Source organism: Dermacentor variabilis, chromosome 6 (genome assembly GCF_050947875.1).
Source record: "Dermacentor variabilis isolate Ectoservices chromosome 6, ASM5094787v1, whole genome shotgun sequence".
In the NCBI taxonomy this organism is placed as follows: domain Eukaryota; kingdom Metazoa; phylum Arthropoda; class Arachnida; order Ixodida; family Ixodidae; genus Dermacentor; species Dermacentor variabilis.
The window spans coordinates 130,327,341-130,354,061 of NC_134573.1; the positions used below are offsets into that span (position 1 = coordinate 130,327,341).

Sequence of the window (26,721 nt, forward strand, 5' to 3'; positions counted from 1 at the left end):
AACTAGCAAACTTGCCGATGCATTTTCTTCTCTTTAAATTAAAGCCTCGGTGCGATAGATGACTTCCGTTGCGTTTTCCGCCTTGACATGATAACTTTCACCAACCACACGAATACTAGTGCAGCATTTAAGAGAGCCACGACGTGAAAAATTCCGTTGTAGGACCCGTGGTAGTCTCGGTAGTAACCTGAAAAAAAGAAAAAGGAGAGGGGGTGCATGGAGTGCTTTATGAAAAACTTTCATATCCCTAGCGCTGTCTGCAAAAAAAAAAAAAAGAACATACACCCACGCACAAAAAAAAAGAAGAAAAAACGGAAAGAAAGACAACAAGAAAATAATTTAAAGTTGAATTTAACTGACGGTTTGAATAAATTAACTGGAATAATAACGTCAAGTGAGAGTCAAATTGAGGGAAACAGTTTGGCTTGGGTGTGAAATGACTGAGATAGGTATTGAGAAAAATAAGGTCACATAACTAACTTTCACAGCATGTTGTACATTCCAAGTTACTGCAGGCTGTGTATGTGAAAGCATCATGCCGTAAGAACGGCGCCCTTGTTGAAGAAAATTGTTTGCCTTGGTAAACAGCTATTCGCCTGGGTAATGCAGGACTGCAACCTAAAATTTGCCACGCAGGAAGTATTAATCTTTTGTTCAGAAGGATTAATACAACTAAGCGCTGTAACCTGTGTGCTTGAAAAGTGTCTTGAAGCATTACTTGCATCCTTGTGCCATATTTGTAGAAAAATAAAACCAAAAGAAAACGCAGTACATTTATGCTAACTTGAATAATCACATGCCAATTTTTAGAGATGTCATTTCTTTCGAGCATTCGCACTAATAAAATTTTAAGGTTCGTAACAAAAAAAAAAAAAAATAAACATCTACCGGTTTTGCCTCCGTGTGACTTATTAGCATTACGTGGTACCCGTTTCCTGCAAATTTGAGCTTATTATTACATTCAGTTCTCCCAGGACACCGGAAAAACATGCCTATAACGCCGTAAACGCATATTAGGGGCGCAGTAATTAATTTACTGGAAACGGCGTAGTTAGCCCACACGCTTTCAATTTTGTCTGCATAAGAGACATAATGTGCCGCCTATTTCCGCGAAATATGAAGTTGGTACGACTATCCATTTTCCCCCACAAGTGGACAAACCGATGAATTGCGACGCGCATATAGAATACTTACCGTAAAGATCGATATTATACAACATAATTTGATCTTGAGCACAAGAGGCATAACGTGGCCCTATTTCCTGAAAGCTTTAAATTGGTGACGCAGTCTGTTGTTTCAAGCAAGTGAGTAACATTATGGTTATCGGCTGTACAGCGCTTCCGAACACTTGAATAAGTAAGTTACTGCAAATGCCGCGACTGACACATACACATACATTAATCTTTGCATGTATATCAACCATAACGTGTCCCCTATTTTCATAAAATGGGAGCTCGGTGTCACATTCACTTCTCCCAGAACACCGGGAAACATTGCGTATAACAACTCTATATAGCGTTTTATCATGTGTATGGAAAATTGCATGCGAAAGCCGTAATTAACCCACGCACTTTAACCTTTGCACACACATGAGCTATAATATACCCGCCTCCTCCAAACATTCACCGAATTTTAACTAGGTGGAAGACATATTTCACCTACGACAGCTCAAAACAGACTACGTGGTTCGCAGAGTACAGTTACGAAGCTCTGGAGTGCCTTTATTTATAGTTTAATGTAAAAAAACAATAATTAATCACACACTCTAAATTTTGCCTTCACATTACTCATTACCCTGAGCCCTATTCCACTAAACATTAACTATGTGCCAAATTTGGCTCGCCGGAGACAGCGAATAAATCTTCTACGCACGTCTTACGCATGGAAATAGGGAGAAAAACAAGCTTTCAGTAATTACCCGCAAAGTGAGGGAATAATCCTGAAACTTAAAACTTCGGTCCGAAATTTCCCGTATGTGTAAAACTATTTCCTCTAACTATGCGGTGCTACCATTCCAGAGCATGCGCATATTAGTTTTGTGTCTTCTTTCTTTTTTCACCTCAGTGCTTCCTTCAGTTGATAGTCGGCGTTCGTGTTGTCCACTTCTCTTGTGTCCGTGTCTGCACGCCTTACTCCCTTTCTTGCATATTTCCCCTAACACCATGCCCCCTAAGTCTCGTTCTCATTTCTTCCCATTTATACAAGACGCGAACTAGGTGCTACATTCAGACACTTAAAAAACGATTGCATGTAAGATCTGATAACGCTTTCTAGCATCACCATAAGGATTTCTTTTGCAGAGCAGATAAATAGCTATCTGACGCACTTGAAAATTTGCCAGCCCCCATAACATGGTCCCTATCCTCTCCATAATGTAAGCACTGTGCCGTACTCAGTTATTTCAGGGCACGAGGCAAGTTTTCTTACGTCGTTCATAAAAGTGTTTCTAACATTCTTCAACGCTTGTATAAGTAATTTTCTGCGACTGCTGTAAATGGCCTACATTGTTAAACTTCGATCATTGATCACCCACAAAAATTCTCCTTATTTTCATGCGAATTGAGTCTCGGTACAACTATTCTTTCCATAGGCCATCGGGCAAATAAAGTACACGCTTCATATATAACGCCTTTAAAAAAGGAAGCAAACGAGCATTTAGTAATAATTTACAAGTTCCGTAATTAACCTCAATTAACTTGAAGGTTTTGGTGCACATCGCCCAGAACCTGGCTTCTACTTTCTACGAACATAAAGCTGCTGCTATCTTCGGCTGTCCTAGAGAACCAGGGAAAATTTTGTAATCGTTTCATATAACGCCTCGAACTGGGAGAAAACGAGTCTATCAATGATTATTTAGCCTATAATTTCAAGCTTTCCTCGCACACCATCTCTTCTCTCCCGTTCCCTCAGAAATTGAGTATGCTACAGGATATAGTTGTTTGGAATAATACTGACGCGCGTACAAATTATTTGATTTCAGTAAACGTTTTTCATGAGCCAATCTGTTGCCATGTTATCACTGTATGCTTTCTGTATCCGAAGTTTCTCGAATGTTATATCGCTGGTTCTATACCCGTTGTCCGTTGTCACCGAATCTAGTGTAATCAGCTTATATGCGCGACACGAATTATGTAGTACTTTCTGGAAGTCACGTGTAATGAAAATCACGCGTAATGTAAAGCCGACGCGTTTCTAACGCAGATCACATTTTCGATGACCGACGAGTGCGCTCGCCGCCGTCATTCCGCTGGGTGTTACTTGTTCTTTTATTGGACAAGAGCACGTCCAATAAACAGTTAGTCTCGTGACTTGCGTTGTGCCACTGTTGTTCTTTACTGTCCCGACAGCGCGACAATAGGTAGCCAGATGGCGGGATTTAATGCAATAAAACAACACACGCTCCTGAATATTTATGACCACCTGGGCTTCCTTAAAGTCCAGAAACACTCACGTATGCACGAGTGCTTTTACATTTCGCCCACATCGGAATGCGGTTGCCTAGGTTGGGAATTGAGCCCGCGACCTATAGTGCTATAAGGCAGCAGAGCCACTACGTCACATAGACGGTTGATTTAGTCTCCCTGGTTCCAGGCCTCCGAAAAAAAAAACAAGAAGAAGATATATAGCGTTTCCTAGCGCTTCTGCTCACACTAGCAGCTTCGCCGTAAGACGAAGCGGGTCATTGACTTCACAGTCAGCACCTCTACGTCCTCGTTTTATTTTTGCAGTCCTAATGGTCATCGCGCTGGAATATTCTGCTTCTTCAACGCCTATGTCATCGCGCGCATGTGCGAGACACAGTGATCAGCAGCCGCGACCTTAGTAAATCAAAGAGGAGAACCCGCGCAGGCGAGGAGAAGTTGCCACCCACCGAACAAGAATGGCCTCGTGAAATGCACGAGGCCTTCGCAGAACACCAGTCCGCCCATTAAGACGGGCAGCGACTCCACTCCGAAGTCCCTCGTGAGAGATGGCGCCTGCAGAGCGATGCGACTTCCGTTGCTGACTCCTATCAGTGCCGAACACGCCAGCATCAGTGGGAAACTTCTAAACCAGACGAACAGCTCAAAGGCGCAGCCTTGGATCACGTAGCCGAGGAGCATCACCGTATCGAGGGTCAGCAGTCCCGAGTCGATGATGGCGCCACTCGCGGGCCTCAAGACGAGGTCGCCGGCCGCGAAGGCGTTCATGAGGAGCACCGCACGGGCAGGCGGGACGCCTCTGTCCACGGCCATGTCCACGTGAAGGAGAAGAAACGTTGTTAGTCCGAACACCACTACAGAGAACGACAAGGCGTTCACGGCGAAAGGAACGGTAACGAATGGTTTTAACGTAGAAACGAAGCCTTCGGTGTCCCCTTCCTCCCCTTGTGCAGGCTTCGTGTATTCTCGGTGTGCGGTACGTAAGAGCACGTGTTTTATGCCATTACGAACAATTGGAGATTTAGCAAGGCCGGTGTCGGACTGGTTTCGCAGCATGTCGCTTCTTTCTTCTAGAATCACGTTTTCGTTCTGCAGCGCGCGTGGATAATGCGGGTATTCGCTCGAAGTTTCTGTTGTCCTGTGCTTGGCGGATTCAGTGCAATTGATGGAGGAAGACACGTCTAGTCGCTTCATCCAGGCGGGGCTTCGAAGGACGATGACAGCAGGACAGGCGTTGAGTATGATTCCACCGAAAATGAGGAACATACCTCGCAGGCCGTATGTGGAACGTAGCAGCTCGGTGAGGGGCGGAACGTAGATTAGGTTTAAGCCGCTCATCAGAAATATCATGCAGCAAGCGGTCGCCCTCCTCCTCTCGAAGTGCTGCGATACGAGCACATTTACTGCCACGTACACGCCGGATACTGCCGTACCTGGGAATGAAGAGAGAATATTTATATGTCACTGCCAGGCAATACTTGCACAGGTCATTACAAGGACAGCGCAGAAGAACATACGACCAGAAGTAATTATTGTTTCTGACATTTGGGCAATAACAGTATCTATCTATCTATCTATCTATCTATCTATCTATCTATCTATCTATCTATCTATCTATCTATCTATCTATCTATCTATCTATCTATCTATCTATCTATCTATCTATCTATCTATCTATCTATCTATCTATCTATCTATCTATCTATCTATCTATCTATCTATCTATCTATCTATCTATCTATCTATCTATCTATCTATCTATCTATCTATCTATCTATCTATCTATCTATCTATCTATCTATCTATCTATCTATCTATCTATCTATCTATCTATCTATCTATCTATCTATCTATCTATCTATCTATCTATCTATCTATCTATCTATCTATCTATCTATCTATCTATCTATCTATCTATCTATCTATCTATCTATCTATCTATCTATCTATCTATCTATCTATCTATCTATCTAATTCATTCTATATGTCCTACAAGGGCTGAAGTGGCGCTGCCCGCACACGTGCACGCATTCACCTTATGTATTTCATTCCCATCTCTCATAAATTTCTATTTCCCTCTCTTATCGTAAAAAAATTATGCTGTTTTACGTGCCAGAACCATGATCTGATTATTAGGCATGCCATAGTGGGAGGAATACGATTAACTTCGACCACCTGAGGTTCTTCAACGTACACCCAATGCATGGTACACGGGCGTTTTTGCATTTCGTCCCCATCGAAATTCGGCCGCCGCGGCTGGGATCTGACCCCGCGACTTCATGCTTAGCAGCGTAACGACAAAGCCATTAAGCAAGCACGGCGGTCCCTCTCTTATCGTGGAGCAGCCCACCAGGCACTTCCGTTAGCATCCCTGCCGTCTTTATTTATTTACATTCTCTCTTTTACTGCTGGTGATCACTCGTCCATACTCGAGGTCCACACTCGTCCGTGCCTTACCGTGAACGATTCCGAAGGCAATGATGAGGAACAGGACATCGTTGGCGAAATAGCAGGCGCAGGCGGAAGCGCTAGCGACGAGCGGGCAGACGAGCAGCACAGCCCGGCACGAGAAACGCCTGCAGAGGTATCCCATGCCAGGGGCTGCAATGAAACGATAACCATCGATGAAGTGTGCTCTCTCCGTATGTTATACGCGCACTGCTGAGAGGAGGAGAGGGGCACTTGTGAATCATGTCCAGTCGAGAGTGTCTGGAATCCCAATTAAAGAAAAAAAGAAACCGGATAATTTACGTTGTCTAGCAAAGATATTTAATGAACGCCATCACCCTAATGTTCGCATGCCTTTATGGAGTTCTCGATGGCTTTCATGTCGGTGGCTGCAACGTTTAGCGGTATGTTGAGGGAGAGAGAAGAGGAAACGAAAACGGACAGGCAAGGAGGTTAAACAAGGACGTGCGCGGTCGGCTACCATAGAGTTGGGGAGTGAGAAAGAGGAAGAATAGATAAGGAGAGAGAAGAAAAATAATGAAGAATCAGTCATGCGCAGAGAGTCCCAGAGGAATATCTACTGTCACAAGCCCTCGTACAGTCCAGAAGCCTTCAAGAAGTGCAGAAGGGGAAGGACTTTTGTGGCCTTTCGCGTACAAGAATGCATAGGTCATGGTCCAATATCTTTTCCTCCAAAGACGAAGTGATTCCTCTATAGAACGCTGGCTTTCAGTCTCTTTAAAATACGTAGTTTTTCTTTGGTGTTTGCGAAAGACGTCGCGGTCTCGTGAGTGCGGACATGGAATCACCGACGCCTCCGCTCATATACCTTCCACGTCAACTGCAGCCGCTCCAAGAAAGCGCTCTGGCCACCCGAGCGATGCCGACAGCGAGGACGCGCTTATATACTCTTAAGCCAGTGACGAAAGCTCGGATGAAGGAGACTTTGTACCCATGACAAGGCGTAAAAGAAGAGGAAGACTGCTTATGTTCTCTCCTTCACCAAGTAAGGATACCGTGATTACGCGAGATCCACCGTTTCGCGCTAACTTGTCTGTACCGGTGAATGCCGCTGATAGCCTCAACCGGCTTAATCGTGAAGCCACGTCTCTGTCTCTTGAGGCCCCTGCCTCGGAACTAATCACATATGCGAGGATCAATGGTCGCAACAACGTTCACGCTATAGACGTTACGCAACGTAGTGCGCTGGATGCATTGAACAAAGTCAATGTGTTGGGAGACGTCAATCTATGGTCTTATGTACCAGATGGTAAGGACTCTACGTCTCGTGTTATTTACGATGTCGACTGTTCCGTCAACGAAAATGACCTTCCGATTCTCATCAAGCCGGTGAGGGAAGGTCCTTTCGTATTGCAAGCCCGTCGCCTTGGCAATTCGCGGTGTGTAACACTTGTCTTGAAAGGGGACATCCTTCGATCACAAGTCAAAGTTTGTCATTTAGCGACATGCGGTGCGGCCGTTTGTGCCAAGACCACTTCAGTGCCGGAACAGCTATAAGATGGGCCACGTCAGCGCTCTTTGTAAAATTTCTGCCGTGTGCTCGCGATGCCAGGAGTCGCACAATACAGACGCCTGCCATGCAGAACATCGCAAGTGCGGCAATTGTCACGGCCCTCAAGATGTGTCTTCAAAGGACGCAAGTGTTGAAGTAAATGGTCAGAGACGGTTCCATCCACAGGGAGGCTACTGCCGAGGTCCCATTTCGGCGCTCTCGCCGCCGCAGACCTTCTAGGAAACGTGCTGCCGAAGCTAGGGATGCGCCTCTTGCATGACCTGTCCACCCATCACCGCAAGCGCCCAGCAATGCCAGCAAGATGCACTCTGAGAAGGACACAAGAATCATGGGCCCACCTGACGCGTGTCCAGCGCTGCCGTCGATAATCCCGCCAGCAGAGCCGCAGCATCGCTCGTCCAAGGTCATTTCGGAACGAGCCTTTGGCACCAATTAAGATAGGGAAGTCATAACCATGGTAAAAACCGTCATCAATACGTTTCGGGTGCTCTCAACTAGCATTCGCACTCCGGCTGCTTATAGTGCACTTCGAATATTGAATGCTCTAAACCCGGTGCTGACAAGTCTGGGCATGGCTCCTCCTCTGCAAGCTCTCCGTAAATACGTCAAATAAGCTTCGATTTTCGAATGGAATACCCTAGGCGTTAAACCCCGCATTTCGGACATTCAGCCATTTGTACTTAGGAATCAGTTTCCTATTATCGTCATTTGCTAACCACGCCTTCACAATGCGATAAGATTATCCAGCTACGAAGCTTTCAAGTCTGCTACCTGCAACGGCCACAGTAACGTCATCGTTTACATTACGTGAGAGTTTACCTATATTGAGCATCCAGTAACACTTGATGATAACAACCAATACGTGTGCCTGACGGTAAAACGCAATAACCTCACTTTCAGGCTAGTAGGTGTATATAATTCACCTTCAAGCCGTTTTGACACTGCGAGATTAAGTGCTCCAATATCAGTGGAACCTGGGCCGTGGATTATTACCGGCGATTTCAACGCTAATCACCCACTATGGGAAAGCCGTCGGGGAAAACGAATTTCCTCCTTTGGGTCATATCATGAACTGTTTTATGTAAACGATGGCAGCCTTACGTTCTTACGGGGACTGACATATAGCAGCTGCCTCGACCTAACGTTTGTGCCATGCAGCCTAAGTAACAAGGTACAGTGGTTTGCGGAAAATGAAACCCATGGAAGTGACCATATCCCCACCTATATAAAATCATGGGCCTAGGCAAGTTGTTTCTTCACGCATCGACTAGCCAAAGTACAGGTCACTTACAGAGAAACGGTGTCAGGAAAATGAAGAATGTTCTTTTGAAAACCTAGAAGACATAATCAAACCTGCTACTCAAAACGCGGCCTGTAATTTTACACCTTCATCGCAGTTTTGAGAATATGAAGCGGAATTGGGGCGGCTCCGAGCAATCCGTCGCCTTGCTGAACGACGTTATAGGAGCACAAAATCCATCTACGACTTGAGGGAAGCGACACGTCTGCAGAAGATTCAGCGTCGAATCAATGCACTCCAGTCTCGGAAATGGAAATATTTATGCTAGTCGCTTGATCCACACCAGCCTCTACCTCAAATGTGGAGGATTGTCCTCAGCCTACTAACATTACCACAGCAACTTCGCACCTTCAAGTGCCTTGCTCCCCACTAAGGTCGTCGCGAAACTCAAGTAGCGCAAGACCACTGCGCGAGGTTTGCCGGTAAGGGCTCCGCATTCACCGCGAGCAATCTAGGAAACACGCCGATGTCAAGAGATTCCCGCATGGATAATCTCTTCTCTGCAGAGGAGCTTCAAGCGGCTTTGGCAACATGTAAGCGTTCCTCATCGCCTGGATCTGATGGTGTTACTTAAATGGCCTTGTGTAACATTGATCAAACAGCTCGTCGTGTCCTTCTAACTATACACAACGACTCATGGCGCAACGGATTGGTTCCTCCCTCGTGGAAGTCCAGCCGCCTCCCTCGTCTACTCAAAGCAAGTACATTTTCCCTGGACCTGGCCTCCTATCACCCCATCGCACTGTTTTTGCGTATGACATCCTCCACTGAACTACATCTGCAGGATTGGAGCGGCAGCTGACACCGGCGAAAAATACCGAGAGCGAGCGGGGCTATAATCCAGGTACAACCAAATTAGGAAGGCCCACTAAGCTTGAACAAAGACACTCCCTCACTACAACAGGAATTGCCCCGCTGGTGTAGTATTCGGCCACAACTTTCCCAATGATATCTACAATTAACTCACGGCCCTCAGTCCCCAGCAGCTGCGGAGTACCTGTCCAAGGCGGCAGTCAAACCTGTAACGCAGCAGAGGGTGCTAAGAATATCTGGATCCGGACAGGCCGCCGCTGGAAACTGACCCTGTCAACCTTTAATTGCCGAACTCTGTCGAGTGAGGCTAGCTTAGCAGTACTGTTCGAGGAACTATCAGATATTTTTTGGGATATCATCGGCCTTAGTGAGATTAGAAGAACTGGTGAGGCTTATACGTTGCTGAATAACAGCCATGTCCTCTGCTGTAGAGGTCTGCCTGATAAAAATCATTACGGAGTAGGATTCTTAATCCGTAACGACATAGCGGGCAAAATTGACGAATTCTACAGCATTAATGAGAGGGTAGCCGTAGTCGTAATCAAACTTAATTACAAGTATAGATTAAAGGTAGCACAAGCGTACGCTCCAACATCCAGCCACGACGATGAGGAAGTAGACCAGTTTTACGAAGATGTTGAATTAGCGATGAGAAAAGTGCAAACTCGGTATACAGTAGTTATGATTGACTTCAATGCAAAAGTGGGGAAAAAGCAGGCGGGTGAACGTGCAATTAGAAACTACGGCGTCGATTCTAGAAACGCTAGAGGAGAGGTGCTGGTAGAATTCGCAGAAAATAATAAGCTGAGAATAATGAAAACATTTTTCAGGAAGCGTAGGAACAGAAAGTGGGCCTGGAAAAGCCCTAATGGTGAAACAAGGAATGAAATATATTTCATACTTTCTGCCGATCCCAGCATAGTGCAGGATGTAGAAGTGATAGGTAGGGTAAAGTGCAGTGATCATATGTTAGTGAGGGCTATCATTCACCTCAATTTGAAGAGAGAAAGAGTAAAATTGGTCAAGATGAAACAGGTTAATTTAGAGGCAGTAAAGGTAAAAGCCGACAAATTTAGGCTGGTTCTTTCAAACGAATTTGCAGCCTTTGAACAGAGATGGGATGCTGATGACATAGAGCTAATGAATGAAACCGTAATGAGGCTGACTTCAGAGGCATCAATTGAAGTGAGAGGTAAGGCACCAAGGCAACCAGTAGGCAAGCTCTCCGAAATAACAAAGGACCCAATAAAGAAATGACAAAGAATGAAAGTGTCCAACTCAAGAGGTAAGATAGAATTCACGGAACTGTCAAAACTGATCAACAAGGTGAAAATAAGTGATATTCGAAATTATAACGTGAAAAAGACTGAGTAAACCGTAAAAAATGGACGCAGCCTGAAATCAGTGAGAAGGAAACTTGGCATAGCACAAACCAAGGTGTATGCACTGAAAGATAAGCAGGGTAATATCAGCAATCTCGAAGGTGTAATAAATGTAGCCGAAGAATTCTATACTGACCTGCACACTACCCAGAGGACTCAGGAGAACTCCATTCTGAACGATAATGAACAGGATACAGAAACTCCTCCTATAGCTAGAGATCAGGTCAGAAGGGCTTTGCAAGACATGAAACGGGGAAAAGCGACAGGAGAAGATGGAATAACAGTCGATTTAATGAAAGATGGAGGAGACATAATGCTTGAAAAACTGGCGGCTCTCTATACCAAGTGTCTATAAACTGAAAGGGTCCCAGAAAACTGGAAGAATGCAAACATTATGCTAATCTACAATAAGGGAGACATTAAAGAACTGAAAAATTATAGGCCTGTTAGCTTACTCCCAGTGTTATATAAACTATTTGGCAAAATAATATCCAATAGGATAAGGGCAACACTAGACTTAAAGTAAACCAAGAGAACAGGCGGGCTTCAGGAAGGAATTCTCTGCAATGGATCACATCCACGTCATTAATTCGGTTATCGAGAAATCCGCAGAGTACAATAAGCCTCTCTATATGGCTTTCATAGATTACGAAAAAGTATTTGATTCTGTAGAGATACCAGCAGTCATAGAGGCATTGCGTAATCAAGGAGTACAGACCGCTTACATAAGTACCTTGGAAAATATCTACAGAGATTCAACAACCACCTTAATTCTACACAAGAAAAGTAGGAAGACACCTATAAAGAAAGGAGTCAGACAAGGAGACACAATCTCTCCAATGCTATTCACTGCGTGCTTGGAAGAAATATTCAGGCAATTAAACTGGGAAGGTTTAGGAGTATGGATCGACAACGAATACCTCAGCAACCTTCGGTTTGCCGATGACATTGTTCTATTCAGCATCACTGCGAACGAGTTACAACAAATGATTGAGGACCTTAACAGAGAGAGTGTAAGAGTGGCGCTGAAGAATAATATGCAGAAGAGAAAAATAATGATGAGTAATGGGGCAAGGGAACAAGAATTCAGGATTGCCAGTGAGCTTCTAGAGTCTGTGAAGGAGTACGTTTACCTAGGTCAACTAATCACAGGGAACCCTGACCATGAGAAGCAAATTCACAGAAGAATAAAAATGGGTTGGATCGCGTAGACATCGTCAGCTTCTGACTAGAAGCTTACCGTTATCATTGAAAAGAAAGGTATACAGCCAGTGCATTTTACCGGTGATGACATATGGGGCAGAGACTTGGAGACTGACAAAGAAGCTTGAGAAAAAGTTAAGAACTGCGCAAAGAGCGGTGGAACGAAGAATGCTAGGCATAACTTTAAGAGGAATAAAAAGAGAGGTTTGGATCAGAGAGCAAATGGGTATAGACGACATTCTAATTGACATAAAGAGAAAGAAATGGTGCAGGGCAGGTCATGTAATGCGTAGAGTAGATAACCGTTGGACCATTAGGGTGACAGATTGGGTACCAAGAGAAGGGAAGCGCAGTAGAGGGCGACAGAAGACTAGGTGGTGCGACGTAATTAGGAAATTTTCGGGTGCTAGTTGGAATCGGCTGGCGCAGGACAGGGGTAATTGGAGATCGCGGGGAGAGGCCTTCGTCCTGCAGTGGAGATAAAATATGATGGTGATTATGATGATGATGATGGCGGAGAGGGTGGTACTGATTCGCCTAGAGGGGTACCTGGAGCATACGAGATATACCCTGATGCTGTGACCGGCTTTTGGCGTGGACGGTCCGCGATCGATAACGTGATTGACATGAACGTGAAAGGCGCCTACGACAATTTATCTCATGTAGGTATTCCGGATGCCTTGGGGAACATTAGATTGGGAGACCGTGTTTGCCAATGGATTTACAGTTATGTGAAGGGCAGAAAATTCTTTGTAGAAACAGAAGATGGTGTAACAACGCACCGTTGTGCTTGTGTTGTGCCTCAAGGTGCGTTTGTAGCGTACTCGCCCTCAACGGGAGCGAAAAGGAAAACGTCTGCCCTCCGTGAGGTTTCGGACGAAACTGCTATATTTCAAAAAAGAAAGCAAGTTGCGCAAAAGAAAGAAAAGATAATATGAAGGGAGCGTGTCAGCTGCTTATCTCCTGCGGTGCGCGAGATAACATGCGGAGGTATGTTGGCAGCGTACGGCCTGAGCGCGCCGCCAGCGCACAAATATAAGCAAACACGCGAGCCAGGGGAGCGCCTAACGGAGGCCTTTGCGTCCTGTGGGCTAGAAGTCAAGGTCCCGGCATATCAGCGACCGCCACAAGGGCTCCCCTCGCCCCCTCCCCCTCTAGACCGCGGGGCAAGGGACAAGATATATATATATATATATCACGTCCGACGCCGCACGCGGGATTTTCTGCGACACGGCCACCTTAACGCTATCGCGTTAAAACTGTGACCATTCGTGTTGGCGACAGAGAGGAATTCGTTTCTGTAGACTGCGTATATAGGAAAGACACGAACAAACGCGCGAGCTAGTCTTCGAGGTGAGCCAGTTTCACGCGGTCTACAGAGACGGATTCCTCTCCGTCGCCAACACGAATGGTTACAGTTTTAACGTTATAGCGTTAAGGAGCCCGTGTCGTAGAAAATCCCGAGGCAAAAAAAGTTGCGAACCACCCAAGCCCTCCATGTGACGCAAGGAATTTACTGAACTAATTGAATTTCTCAAGTTAAAATACGCGGAAAAATTGTAAACTACGACTTACACAGAACCTATGGATATGATAGCTCCCCGACTGAGAAAACATAATTCTGTTACGCGAAAACTGAAAGAAACCCCTTCGCAAACCCAGACCGGCCGCGGAGTTCACAGACCGTCCGCGGCATTCTGCCAATTTTTAGTAAAAAATTGAAGACCTAAAAAAAAGAAGATTCGCGACCAACAGTCTCTATATTTTAAGTTCTTTTAAATGTAACAAACCTCGTCAAACTTGGCGCAGTGGTTGCCGAGAAAAACAAATTCTCCCTTTACATGTATTTAGATAGGAGCGCCCGAGCTAAAGCATCCTCTTAAGCGTCTTCCAAATTTTTGTGCGATCGGAAGAACCGGTAGTACGCAGGAATCAACGGCGCTTTCAGTGTGTCCCGTCGCACGAACACACGGGTTGCCACATTCATGTCTGGGAAGGAAAACACTCTTTGGTTGCGGCTTACAGGTGGCGCGCATGAATGCAGGTGCTCTACCAGTAATGGTAGCTTTTCCATATGTTGGTAAGGTGTCAGCGTAGGGCATGGTTGGTCACCAAAGAATTCTACCGGTATGCGTATTGTAGAGCTGTATAGAATTTCTGCTGCACTGAATCCAAGGTCTTCTTTTTCCGCGGAACGCAGGCCCAGAAGAACGAAAGGGAGCTTCTCCACCCAGTGCACTCTATCCAGGTTGGCCGTTAAAGATGCCTTCAGTTGGCGGTGTAGACGCTCCACCCTTCCATTGCTTGCTGGGTGGTAAGCCGTGTTCTATTGGAGCCGCTTTCCCAGAAGCCTTTGTAACGCAGAGAGCAAATTGCTCTGAAAGTGTCGGCCGCGGTCAGTCGTTATGCGCAGTGGGCAGCCGTAGCATGAGACCCATATGGCCATAGACGCCTGTGGGACGGTGCCGACGGAGATGTCCAGAATCGGCATCGCCTCAGGCCACCGTGAGTAGTGATCGACACACGTGAGCAGGTTCTTGTATCCCTGGGAAGGAGGAAGAGGTCCCACTAAGTCCAAGTGAACGTGGTCGAAGCGACACTGATGTTTGAAATGGCTGGAGTGCTGTGCACGTGTGACGAGTCACCTTGACTGCTTGACATGTTCGGCACGTATTCGCCCAGCGTCGAGGGTCCGCTTTAATTGATGACCACACAGAGCGGTCCGTGATGAGCTTCTGCGTTGCGCGAATTCCTGGGTGGCTGTTGTTGCAAATGGGTCGCAAGCCCCATTTGCAACAACTGTGCTGTGCGCCAGGCCGCCAGGCCTGGCGGCCTGGCGCACAGCTGGAAGCATCCGAAGGTCCTGGCAAAGGATGAGTCGACTGCTAACAGAACAACTTGTTTATTTTAGTATCGCAAAAGAGTGGCCGGTCAGGTCGACCGAAGTGGAGAAACGGGAGACCACGTTACTCGACGGAAGAAATCGAAGCCTCTCTGTTGGCGTCCGGGGGCAGCTGCTTTTATACTCTCGGAGTCGAGGGTAAGAAGGAACGGCTCGGATGAGGCTCACGTGACGGCGGCGCACGGACACGTTGTGACAAGAAGTGACGTATCCGCCGGGCCGGCGCCGATCAGACCTCCTCGCTTCACAGTTGGGGAGCTCCTCTCCCCGGCTGCCGCGCTTTGACAAGCGTGGGCACCAACATGCACACACACACACACACACGAAGACACGTGGCATTGAAACATGCCTGGACGCGCTTGGCAGGAGGCGTTGCGGCAGCGCTGAACTGGCCAAAATGTCCGCCGTTTTGAACGAAGCCCCGGCGTCCGTTGCATCCGCGCCGGCTATACCGCACGTCGTAGGCGAAACGTAACACTGTCAAACACAGCACGCCGAAACTGGACAGGGACGAAGGGTCTTGGAGCTTTCCGAGATGTGCTGCATGCCACCAGAGTCTTTGCGTATGGTAGCGGGATATCTGCGAGAACGAGTGAAAACGGATCCTGCCGCATCTCGGTTATCTCTGGGTCGTTCCGCTGGGCGGCGGCTAATGCCTCATATCGACGATGTGGGAACGGTGTCGATACGAGAGAGTGCGCCGGCTGCTTAATCTTCAGTGCCCGATATGTGGCGCTTGTCTGTGGAAAATCCGGAAATGAAAGAAAGTTGACGCAATTCCCTGTCCGAATATGAGGAGCTGTTGTTCTTAAACTTCAGAGGATCGTGGTCAATTAATATGTGAAAAGTGCGACCTTCGAGTAAAAAACGGAAATGCTTGATGGAGCATTAGATAGCCAGCACCTCTCTTCCGAAGGTGCTGTAGCCTACTTCCGTTGTTTTTAGGCGTTTGGAAAAGAAACCTATCGATTTCCAGTCCGTGCCGTCGTATTGTTGCAACACTGCTCCCTCTGCCGTCGTTGAAGCATCAACCATGATACGCGTTGGCAAGTCGTAAAGCGGGTTATTAGAAGCGTTGCGGAAACAAACTGAATTTTGGCACTCTGGAAGGCTTTCTTGTGCTCCGCTGACCATTTAAACTCGGGTGCTTTCTTGGAGTCCGGGCGCAACAAGTCAGTTAGCGGCTGTAGAATGTGTGCACTGGATGGGATGAAGCGCCTATGGAAGTTGTTGAGGTCGAGCAACTCGCCCAACTTGCTGAAATAGGTAGGCGTGGGAAATTCCTTAACTCCCTGTACCCGTGATTCCAGCGGCAAGATGCCTTGCGGAGTGATGCGGTGTCCAAGGAAATCCAGTGTGTCAACCCCAAGGATGCACATCTGGGGCTTCAAAACGAGACCATATTCGTCCAGACGCTCGAAGAGGAGGCGCACATGATTTTCGTGTTCTTCGGCGTTTTGCTGGCGACCAAAATTTTGTCTAAGTAGACGAAGACAAAGAGCGGTCCACGGGTCACTTCATTCATGAAACGCTGGAACGTTTGTGCCGCGTTCTTCAGGCCGTACGGTATGTGAACAAATTCAAAGAGGCCGAAAGGCATATTGTTATGGCCATCTTTTGGATGTCGCTCGGCTCCACTGGAATCTGATGATAAGCGGCATCAGATCCAGCTTAGTGAAGATGGTTGTTCCCGTGAGCTGAGTGCTGAAATCATGGATGTGAGGTAGGGGATATTGGTCAGCCGTTGTGGCAGCATTCAGTGCACTGTAATCATCATAAGACCGCCAGTCGCCAGATTCTTGTTTTGGCACCATGTGCAGCGCGGAATACCAATTTCTGGAGGAAGGCCGAATAATGTCGAACTGGAGCATATGGTTGAACACACGGCGGGCTACTTCGTGCCTTTGTGCAGCGAGCCTCCGCGGTCTAGCGTCAACGGGCAGTCCGGTTATAAAGATGTGATGCGTCACCTCGTGCTTGATTGGCAGTTCGGTGTTCCTAGGTTTGGTGACTGCAGGGAATCAAGCCAGAATCTTTTGGAACTTTGACTCTGGGTTGACAGTGCAAATGCCGGAGGAGGACATGTCAGACTTCAATCCGAGAAGAGCGAGTGAAGTGTTGTCCTTGAGACGACGATCAGATAGTCCGCTCCCAGGACGGCAAAACTGACGTCGGCCCTGACGAAGAGCCATCAGAATGTGCGCCTGAGTCCGATGTCTATTGTCATTGACTGAACTCAATATGATGCAATAGCAGTATTGTTGACTGCAGTTAAGCTGGAAATGAACTTGCCGCATCGGTGATGTTCGGCTGTTGCTGGTATGATAGACAGCTCGACTCCAGTATCGACGAGGAGGCGTGTGCCGGTGATGCGGTCGACAACGAAGAGTTGGCTTGAGCGAGGGCCGATGTCACACCATGCCGTTAGTGACTGGCCAGTGCGTTTCCCGTCCACGAGCATTGTTGGGTGCAGCGAGTGGCTTGCTCTCTGAAGTGCCGGTGGTACCAGCAGACGCTCTGACCTGCCTCGCTTCAGTGGCTGCAGGGTTGCGTGCTTCGAGTATGGGATGACGAATGATGTAGCGCAGAATGGTGGTGGTTGTCGTAGGACAAGGTGAGGTTTTCGACGGCTGCAGCGAGTCGGTCATCTCTGTCCTCCAAACGACCCAACCAGTCTGCATGTTCGGACGTTCCTGCTGCAGCAGTAGGCATTTATGATGGCGCAGCAGACGGTGATGCGGTCGGCGAGTTTTGCGAGACACCCGACCGCCACGTCGTCTGAGCCAGCGACTGTTATCCGTGTTGGCTGTGGCAGTCTCTGGAGAAACATCTCACGAAGCAATGACTGTTGACCCTCTTCCGAGGCTGGTTGACCCAGCAGCTGACGCATTCGGTGAAGTATTTGCGAAAGGCGCTAGTCACTGAGCTCTCCATGAGACAGGAGTTGTTGAAGCCTGCTTTGTTCGGACGCCTCAAGATGTTTGAGGATGGTGCTCTTTAGTTCGTCATACGCCTTTTCCGACAGAATGGACGCGAGCACATCCTCTATGGTTTCCGCAATGCCGGGCGGCAGTGCGGCAAAGACTGGGAGGGATTTCGACTCCTATGATTTGATGCGGCGGAGGTGGAAGCGGGCCTCCACTTCGCTGAACCACGCTTTGGAGTCTTTTGGCCAGAAGTTAGAAAGCTTTAACACCGAGGCGTTCACCGCGGGTGAGCTTGAAGTTTCTTCTGTGTCTGACATGGCTGCTGCTTAGTTCCAAACGTCCGACTCACCACCTTATAGCGCATACTAGCGCTCAGCAGGAGCGAGACGAAAACGTCTGCTTTCCGTGAGGTTTCGGGAGGAGACTGTTTTATTTAAAGAAGAAAGCATGTTGCGGAACAGAAAGAAAAGATAACACGAAGGGGACGTGTTAGCGGAGGAGGCATGTTGGCAGCGTACGGCCCTAGTGCGCCCCCGGCGCAGAAATATACATTAATACGCGAGCGAGAGAGGTGGGCGTCTAACGGAGTGCGTTGAGTTCTGTGGGCAGGAAGTCAAGGTCCCAACATCGCGACCGCCACACCGCTCATTGACCTTGTTGATGTACTTGCGCGGTCCGTGCATCTGCCAATATACGCATACGACATCTGCATTTGGGCATCAGGTGTGACGCGTGTACACGTGCGTGCCAGGCTTCAGATAACGGCTATATACACTGATGCCAAACTACCTTCAAGTCTCCCTGTCTTTCCGTCTATTCCTGTGTCTTCCTTCTCCTCCTCCTCCTACTCCTCGTCCTCTGGGAGCATTCTATTACTTAATAGGTTGAGTTTAGCTTTTTTGTTGTTGAGGGTCAAGGATGGGCAGCAAAATAGAAGGTGCTCAAGAGTCTCATCGCACCCGCACAAACTGCACGCCGCACTGTTCGTCATTCCTATAAGGAACGAATGCGCATTTGTAAATGCGACGCCCAACCACACGCGATACAGTAAAGTTGTTTCGCGATGGGAAGGTCCAGGCAGCAGGTGAAGTCGCAAGTTAGGGTCGAGAGAGCGCACGCGTGAGTGGGTGAAACATGCCGTTTCCAAACGGCACGTTGAGTATCCTTGAGGCACAGGCACATTGAGGAGTGGAACCGGCTCAGTAGAGCCGGTACAGCGTACAAAAACATACGTCGGACACAGTGAAGAGTGTACAAGCACCAAGTTCGGATACAGTGAAGCGTTTGCAAAGCCTATGGTAGATTTCAGGCAGTGCAAAACAGATACCTAAATTTCCGAAAGGCACGAGAACTACTTTATACAGCTTTTATGTCTTTGATGAATGAGTTGCGCGTATTTGCGTGCGCCTGAAAACGTTTCTTCATACTACCCAATTTTCACCAATTCCTCCTGTTTCTACCCGCACATGAAAAAATAAATAAAAATAAAGTAGGCACAAAGTCAGAGAATCGTGAGTTCTTATGTGCTGGTCTGACATATAACGTGGCGAGGAGTTACGCTGTACTTCAAGCCTGTCTGTTAAACAATATATATGCATGAGTGGACCTTTGCCGACGTAGTATATATGCAAGAATTGTGTAAGATCAGCATGTAACGACATAGTGCAAGATAACATGCAGAGACAAAGGTAAAGTTCAGTGACATGGCAAGGTAGTGAGCATTTATGAATGTTAGTGAGCTTCTAGAATCTGTACAAAAGTACGTTTATCTAGGCCAATTACTCCACAGGAGCGCTGGTTATGAGAAAGAAACTTACAGAAGACAAATGAGTCGGAGCGCATACGGAAAGCATTAGCAAGTCACGACCCTCATTTTGCCGCTATCCTTGAAAAGAAAAGTGTACTCTACCGGTACTACATAGGGGACAGAAAGGTAGAGGTTAACAAAGACGCTTGAGAAGTTAGGGACAGCGCAACGAGCGATCGAAAGAAAAATGTCAGCCATAACGCTAAGGAACAGGAAGACGGCGGTGTGAATCATCCGCAAACGTGAGTAAGCGGTATCCTGCAGTTGACATTGAGTAAGAAATAGATCTGGGCAGGCCATGTAATGCGTAGGGCAGACAACCGGTGGTCTGTTAAAGTTATATAATGTGTGCCAAGAGAAGGGAAACGTAGTCGAGGACGGCCGATAATTAGGTGGTAAGATAAAATTGGGACATTTGCACGCATAAGATGGGGCCATGCTGGTGGAAGAGCGAGTTCACTGTAGATCACAAACAGAGGCCTTGGTCCTGCAGTGGACTTAAAACAGAGCAACGATGATGGTTTTTACTGGTTATTATGGTTATTATGGTTTAATAGAATCAGGAACACCTTAGACTTCTGCCAAGCAAAGGACCAGGCAGGATTCCGTAAAGACTACTCAACAATAGACCATATTCACACTATCAATCAGGTGATAGAGAAATGTGCGGAATATAACCAACCCTTATATATAGCTTTCACTGATTACGAGAAAGCGTTTTATTCAGTCGAATCCTCATCAGTCAGAGAGGCATTAAGGAATCAGGGTGTAGACGAGTCGTATGTAAAAATACTGAAAGATATATATAGCGGCTCCACAGCCACCGTAGTCCTCCATAAAGAAAGCAACAAAATCCCAATAAAGAAAGGCGTCAGGCAGGGAGATACGATCTCTCCAATGTTATTCACAGCGTGCTTACAGGAGGTATTCAGAGACCTGGATTGGGAAGGGCTGGGGCTAAGAGTTAAGGGAGAACACCTTAGTAACTTGCGATTCGCTGATGATATTGCCTTGTTTAGTAACTCAGGGGACCAATTGCAATGCATGCTCACTGACCTGGAGAGGCAATGCAGAAGAGAGGGTATAAAAATTAATCTGCAGAACACTAAAGTAATGTTTAACAGTCTCGGAAGAGAACAGCAGTTTACAATAGGTAGCGAGGCACTGGAAGTGGTAAGGGCAGGTACTTGGGGCAGGTAGTGACCGCGGATCTACTTAGGGCAGGTAGTGACCGCAGATCCGGATTATGATACTGAAATAATCAGAAGAATAAGAATGGGCTGAGGTGCGTTTGGCAGGCATTCTCAGATCATGAACAGCAGGTTGCCATTATCCCTCAAGAGAAAAGTCTATAACAGCTGTGTCTCACCAGTACTCACGTACGGGGCAGAAACCTGGAGGCTTACGAAAAGGGTTCTACTTAAGTTGAGGACGACGCAACGAGCTATGGAAAGTAGAATGATAGGTGTAACGTTAAGGGATGAGAAAAGAGCAGTTTGGGTGAGGGAACAAACTCGAGTTAATGATATCTTAGTTGAAATCAAGAAAAGGAAATAGGCATGGGCAGGACATGTAATGAGGAGGGAAGATAACCGATGGTCATTAAGGGTTACGGACTGGATTCCAAAGGAAGGGAAGCGTAGCAGGGGGAGGCAGAAGGTTAGGTGGTCGGATGAGATTAAGAAGTTTGCAGGGACGACATGGTCACAATTAGTACATGACCGGGGTAGTTGGAGAAGTATGGGAGAGGCCTTTGCCCTGCAGTGGGCGTAACCAGGCTGATGATGATGATGATCATGATGGCGGCTTTTTGCTAAGCGGACGTAAGTGGAGTTGCGCTCTGCAACCCTGGTAATCATGGCACAGCTCAAATCGCGGCGATGATAATTAAGGCACCCGTACATACGGTCTGATTTTGTGTACGATGAGGGACTTCCCTATATATAACATGGTTCGACAGTTGTCATGCAAAACAGCGGCGAAGTCTGCGCTCTGAAAGGACACTAAAGAGCAACGTTAGATAGTTAGGTTGATGAAATATCTTTTTCAAAACTCTATTTTCATTCGGTTGGTGGACAAGGAGATAGTGAAGGCGGAGATAGTGAAGGCCAACCTCGTCTTTTTTACTGCCCCCCCCTCCCCCACACTCTTTTATTGTTTCGCTCCGGAGTCACGAATTGGAGGAGTTTGGTTGCATTGTGGACCATTTGGGCGCAGATAACCTATACCCGAAACTTGTTACAGGTTGAGTATTCGGCCTTTTAATGAATGTGCTGTCTATAGTGCTTCTTTACGCATAAGCAGTTCACTATGCCTGACCAGGCGCTATCAACATCCGCTCCGCCACGGCTAACTGGTCGAGAAACCTCAGGGTGGCCTTATCACTCGCATTTCGCTTTTGCGTCCTTCCTGGCTAACGAAGCCTCCTCTCAAGGCTCGGATATAGTCAGGCGTTTCGAGCGTGCCAACTAACTACTACCGGCTAAGTTGGAAACATTATGCCGGCAACGTCAACATCGCCGAAAAATTTGCCACCTGTATAATACGGCGCCCCCCCCCCCTCCCCCACCTCCTCCCCTTCCCCGGCAGGTGTACTGTAGCACTGCGGCACCCATTGGAGGTGACTTTATTACCTGTGTCCCTTTTAGAAGGCAACTGCGGCTGTATTCTCTTTCGCTCTACGTGGTGTTTGCGTGTTTATACAGGATGTCCCACGTAATTTTAGCCAAACTTCAGAAATATGCAAATGCCACATAGCTGGATAGAACGAAGGTAATGTCATTTTGCGTCACTTGGAGATTATGAAACTATTATTTTCATCCCGCCGAATTAGATAACTAGTCTTAATTAATTAATCAATTTCTCAAATATTACAATGAGATGAAAAGTGTCAATGAGAAAATTGCAGAGCGACATTAAAGAAACTCCCGATACAGCTTTCTGTTGCTCAATACGGGCTACATAAAAGAGTTTTTCCGAGCGTGAAAGAAGCCCGCAAATGCACGCAAAATTGCCGCGTGACTGGCTGCTCGAGGCACTTTGCGCGTATTCGCGGGCTGCTGTCACGCTCGGAAAAGCTCTTTTACGTAGCACGTATTGAGCAACAGAAAGCCGTATCGGGAGTTTCTTTATTGTCGCTCTGCAATTTTCTCATTGACACTTTTCATCTAAATATTTGACAAGTTGATAAATTAATTAGGACTAATTATCTAATTAGGTATAATGAAACAAATAGTTTGAGTTCCTTCAAGCGACGGCGAACAAGATTACCTTGGTTCTATCCAGCTAGGTGGCATTTGCATGCTTTTAAACTCTGGCTAAAGTTAGCTAGGACACCCTGCATACTGCCCATTTGTCAAGTCCACTTGTCGAAACATTGGCTCTCGCTTTTACCTTGCTCTCGTTTTCCCCATCGTCTTGAATTTCCATCTCCCGCCTTCTCCGTGTTTTCGCTGCTTAAATAACTTTAGGTTATAAAAATAACAATCGCACCTGCTAAGGCGAGGAGGCTGCCGCTGACGACCGGCGGCCATGAAGCCTGCTGCCTGGTGACGCCGAAGGCTTCGATGATGCCGTAGAAGATGACGCCCGCCGCCTGCTGGCCCATCAGTGCCCCGCAGAGCACCCAGCTCAGGAATCCCGCCGTCACCCAGCTCCAGCGGGAGTCCACCCCAAACCGCGGGTCCCGCTTCAGGAATGCCGCACTCCTGGCCATGCCTGCGATGCGACAAGTACAACGTTGCAACGAGCCCGCGGTCCTAGTCCTTACGAAAAAAATCGTGCGTGACATTCAGTCGCGTTTGAGTAGAATCGTCGTTGAGCGCCACATAAAGCCAATTTAAACGCAGCGACATTTCTGTAGCTACTCTTGCAATAGTTAAGCTTGTCAACCGTGGAGTGCGCCGTTGGAAGGGTGACAGATACTGGCGGTCCTTCTTACGTCCAGGGTCGTCCACTCTTGGAGTGCGCGCGGCTCAGCGTCCGTCCGTCCGTCCGTCCGTCCGTCCGTCTGTCCGTCTGTCCGTCTGTCCGTCTGTCCGTCTGTCTGTCTGTCTGTCTGTCTGTCTGTCTGTCTGTCTGTCTGTCTGTCTGTCTGTCTGTCCGTCTGTCCGTCTGTCCGTCTGTCCGTCTGTCCGTCTGTCCGTCTGTCCGTCTGTCCGTCTGTCCGTCCGTCTGTCTGTCTGTCTGTCTGTCTGTCTGTCTGTCTGTCTGTCTGTCTGTCTGTCTGTCTGTCTGTCTGTCTGTCTGTCTGTCCGTCTGTCTGTCCGTCTGTCCGTCTGTCCGTCTGTCCGTCTGTCTGTCTGTCTGTCTGTCTGTCTAGCCAGCCAGCCAGCCAGCCAGCCAGCCGCCTACACCTTGGTGCTCTCATGGCCGTTTAGTTAATTTGGTAGGCTCCCCGCACACTGCTTCGCGTAACATCGATTCCCACAGGGCGTGGGATCTTCCGGACCCGCCATGGTTGCTCAGTGGCTTTGGTGTTGGGCTGCTGAGCACGAGGTCGCGGGATCGAATCCCGGCCACGGCAGCCGCATTTCGATGGGGGGGAAAAACACCCGTGTACTTAGATTTAGGTGCACCTTAAAGAACCCCAGGTGGTCGAAATTTCCGGAGTCCACCACTACGGCGTGTCTCATAATCAGAAAGTTGTTCCGGCACGTAGAACCCCATAATTTAGTTTTTTTTTGGTTGGGGGGGGGATCTTCCGGCTTTCTTAAATTATTTATAATAGCTTTTTTTTTCACGCCGTAGTGGCGCTGCAAGCGCAAGACGCTATCAGCAAACGCAAAGCCCTATTCTAAAGGTATGCGTTCTTGCGCGCCCTCGCGCTAAAACCCGCAAAGGTATTTGGCACACCAAACTATTGGAGTCCCTATCCTGAAACTCTCTAATGTCGCTCGTAAGCGTGCGTGGATCGCTTTACGCTATGTAGGAAAGTGCTCTCTCCGGCATAGTAACTTTTACATACTGTAGCGAGAGATAATGCCGTCGGAAACGAGAGGAACTTCACTCATAACGATGCACTTGCTAACCGACCGACCAACAGCATATCTTAACGACGATGCACTTTGTAAAGTAAGGATCGCCTAGGTGTGCTAATTTGCGTAGTTCTTCCACCCGACAAATCGAAGGCTCGTCGCGTCTGTTTTCTTATATTGAATTAATTCTACATTTTTACTACAAATCACCACTCCGTGTTTCGTTTGTACGGCACAGACATTCCCACAGTTTGTGGTATTGTCCTCTTGCGAGTTAGGGGTGTACGGTTGTACGTACATTTTGTCCTTTGCACTAACAAAGCGCGTACACTATAGAGCGGTAGGGGGCGGCGTTCGTAAAGTCTATCGTGAAGCCGTCTCGCTTTCCATCTCCCCCTTCCACTCTCTTTCTCTTTTTATCCCCCTTAACCTCTGCCACCGTGCAGGGTAGCCAACCGGAACTACCTCTGGTTAACCTCCCTGCCTTTCTCTGTATTCTCTCTCTCTTGTCCTTTCCGTATGTGGCAGCGCCTCCTGCTCGTTAGTCCATGTGCTGTTCGCTAATGATTCCAGTATACCCATCGACTTGAACCGATGCGTCTTTATTTAAATTATTATTATTATTATTATTATTATTATTATTATTATTATTATTATTATTATTATTATTATTGGCACAGTGCTTGAAGCCTGCTTCACCCCCGCCGCGGGTCGGCCCTGTATTGCACTATGTCCGGGATCGGCCCAAGCTCACTTCTTTTATTTGTGGCCGCACAAAAACGAAAAATGCATGGTACGCTAGCCATGTACAGCTTCGCTGTGAAAACTGACTAACCGGGAAATGCCACTACCTACTTCTTGAAACGTGATAATGGTAGGCGGTTGTATATCATAGGCGTTTGCATAAAACATGAAGCACATTGACAAAAAGCTACAAACACCAAGCAGACCTGGCGTGGAGACATGTAAAATAGGAAGAAATAAACATAGAATTTAAATATAACTCTGGACCAGACGCAAGCAAGTCTTGAAATGGACAAAAAGTTCCAAGAGAGAGAGAGAGAGAGAGAGAAACAAACAAACATGATATCACTGCTTCAAAATAACCAGAAAGAAGCGAAAGGAAGGAGCCATGCAATATTGTAACTTTGTTCGGACAAAACATTACACACATGTAGATAATACAGGTGCCTCCGAAAAACCTATAGAACAAGCGAAGCGTAAACTGTTCCCGCTCTTCAACGCGCTTCTTCACTCGGCTGCACGCGACGTAATGTTCTGGTTGGAAAGTTAAAGGTACTGCCCTTTCTTGTCCCAGCTGCCCTCAAGTCCGACTAAGCTTCCTGCGCCAGTTTCCTGACGGCCGCGCCTATGTCCTATACTACGACGCTCTGCACGCAGCTCCATAATTCACTTTGTTCTTCGTTTCATTCTTGGAGAAATAAATAAGTGACGACTCTTCGCGGGGTAGCCCAGATAATGCTTCGTACTGGCAAACTTGCAGTGCGAAGACGCTGCTAAGAATGCGAATAAACCCGAGCACTGTATTTTCCGACCTGTCTGCTTCCGTGTCCGCGTTGTCGTCTTGTCGTCATCGCGCGCCACTGTAATCTTCTAACACAATGTTAACAGGCATACTAAGGACAACGTCATCAGGAACAAAAGCAGCAACACTCCCACACCAACCTGCAGCAAGAGGAGACGGCCGAGTAGTGTAGATGCGGCTGCTGGGTTCCCTTCGTGAGAAGTTGCAACTGATCAAGGCAGCAGAAGTCCCACTTGCTTTACGACCGCGGGATATCTTGAGATTACGTAGATCTGCCGCGCCTCCGACAAGCAGCGCGTTCCAACGGTAGCGTTTGCGGCTCTGCCATTCAAACGGTTGTTGTTCACCAGGCGTGCATCCACTTGCGTTGGGGTGGAATTGATAAGGAGTCTCAAAGTACAGATGAACGTGAATAAAAAAAAAACCAAGGAACAGCAGCGTTTTACCGGTATGAGTAAACA

The 26,721-nt window shown here is 47.4% G+C and overlaps 1 protein-coding gene across 1 annotated transcript; it reads right to left on the minus strand.

Moving 5' to 3' along the window:
- On the minus strand, positions 1 to 26,456 carry LOC142585236 (monocarboxylate transporter 3-like). Its single transcript, XM_075695833.1, has 5 exons — positions 26,401 to 26,456; positions 23,231 to 23,455; positions 5,880 to 6,023; positions 3,872 to 4,855; positions 1 to 187 (listed from the first exon to the last, which is right to left on the minus strand). The coding sequence occupies exons 2-5, from the start codon at positions 23,451 to 23,453 to the stop codon at positions 39 to 41; spliced, it is 1,500 nt and encodes a 499-aa protein (XP_075551948.1). The 5' UTR covers positions 23,454 to 23,455; positions 26,401 to 26,456; the 3' UTR covers positions 1 to 38.
- Between the last annotated feature and the right edge of the window lie 265 nt (positions 26,457 to 26,721).

Coding starts and splice junctions, on each gene's coding strand:
- LOC142585236 (XM_075695833.1), bottom strand. CDS start 23,453: ATGGCCAGGAGTGCGGCATTCCTGAAGCGGGACCCGCGGTTTGGGGTG. Junction 4,856..5,879: donor TGCCTTCGGAATCGTTCACG/GTAAGGCACGGA, acceptor CTTCATTCCCAG/GTACGGCAGTATCCGGCGTG. Junction 188..3,871: donor CACGAGGCCATTCTTGTTCG/GTGGGTGGCAAC, acceptor TCTTTTTTTCAG/GTTACTACCGAGACTACCAC.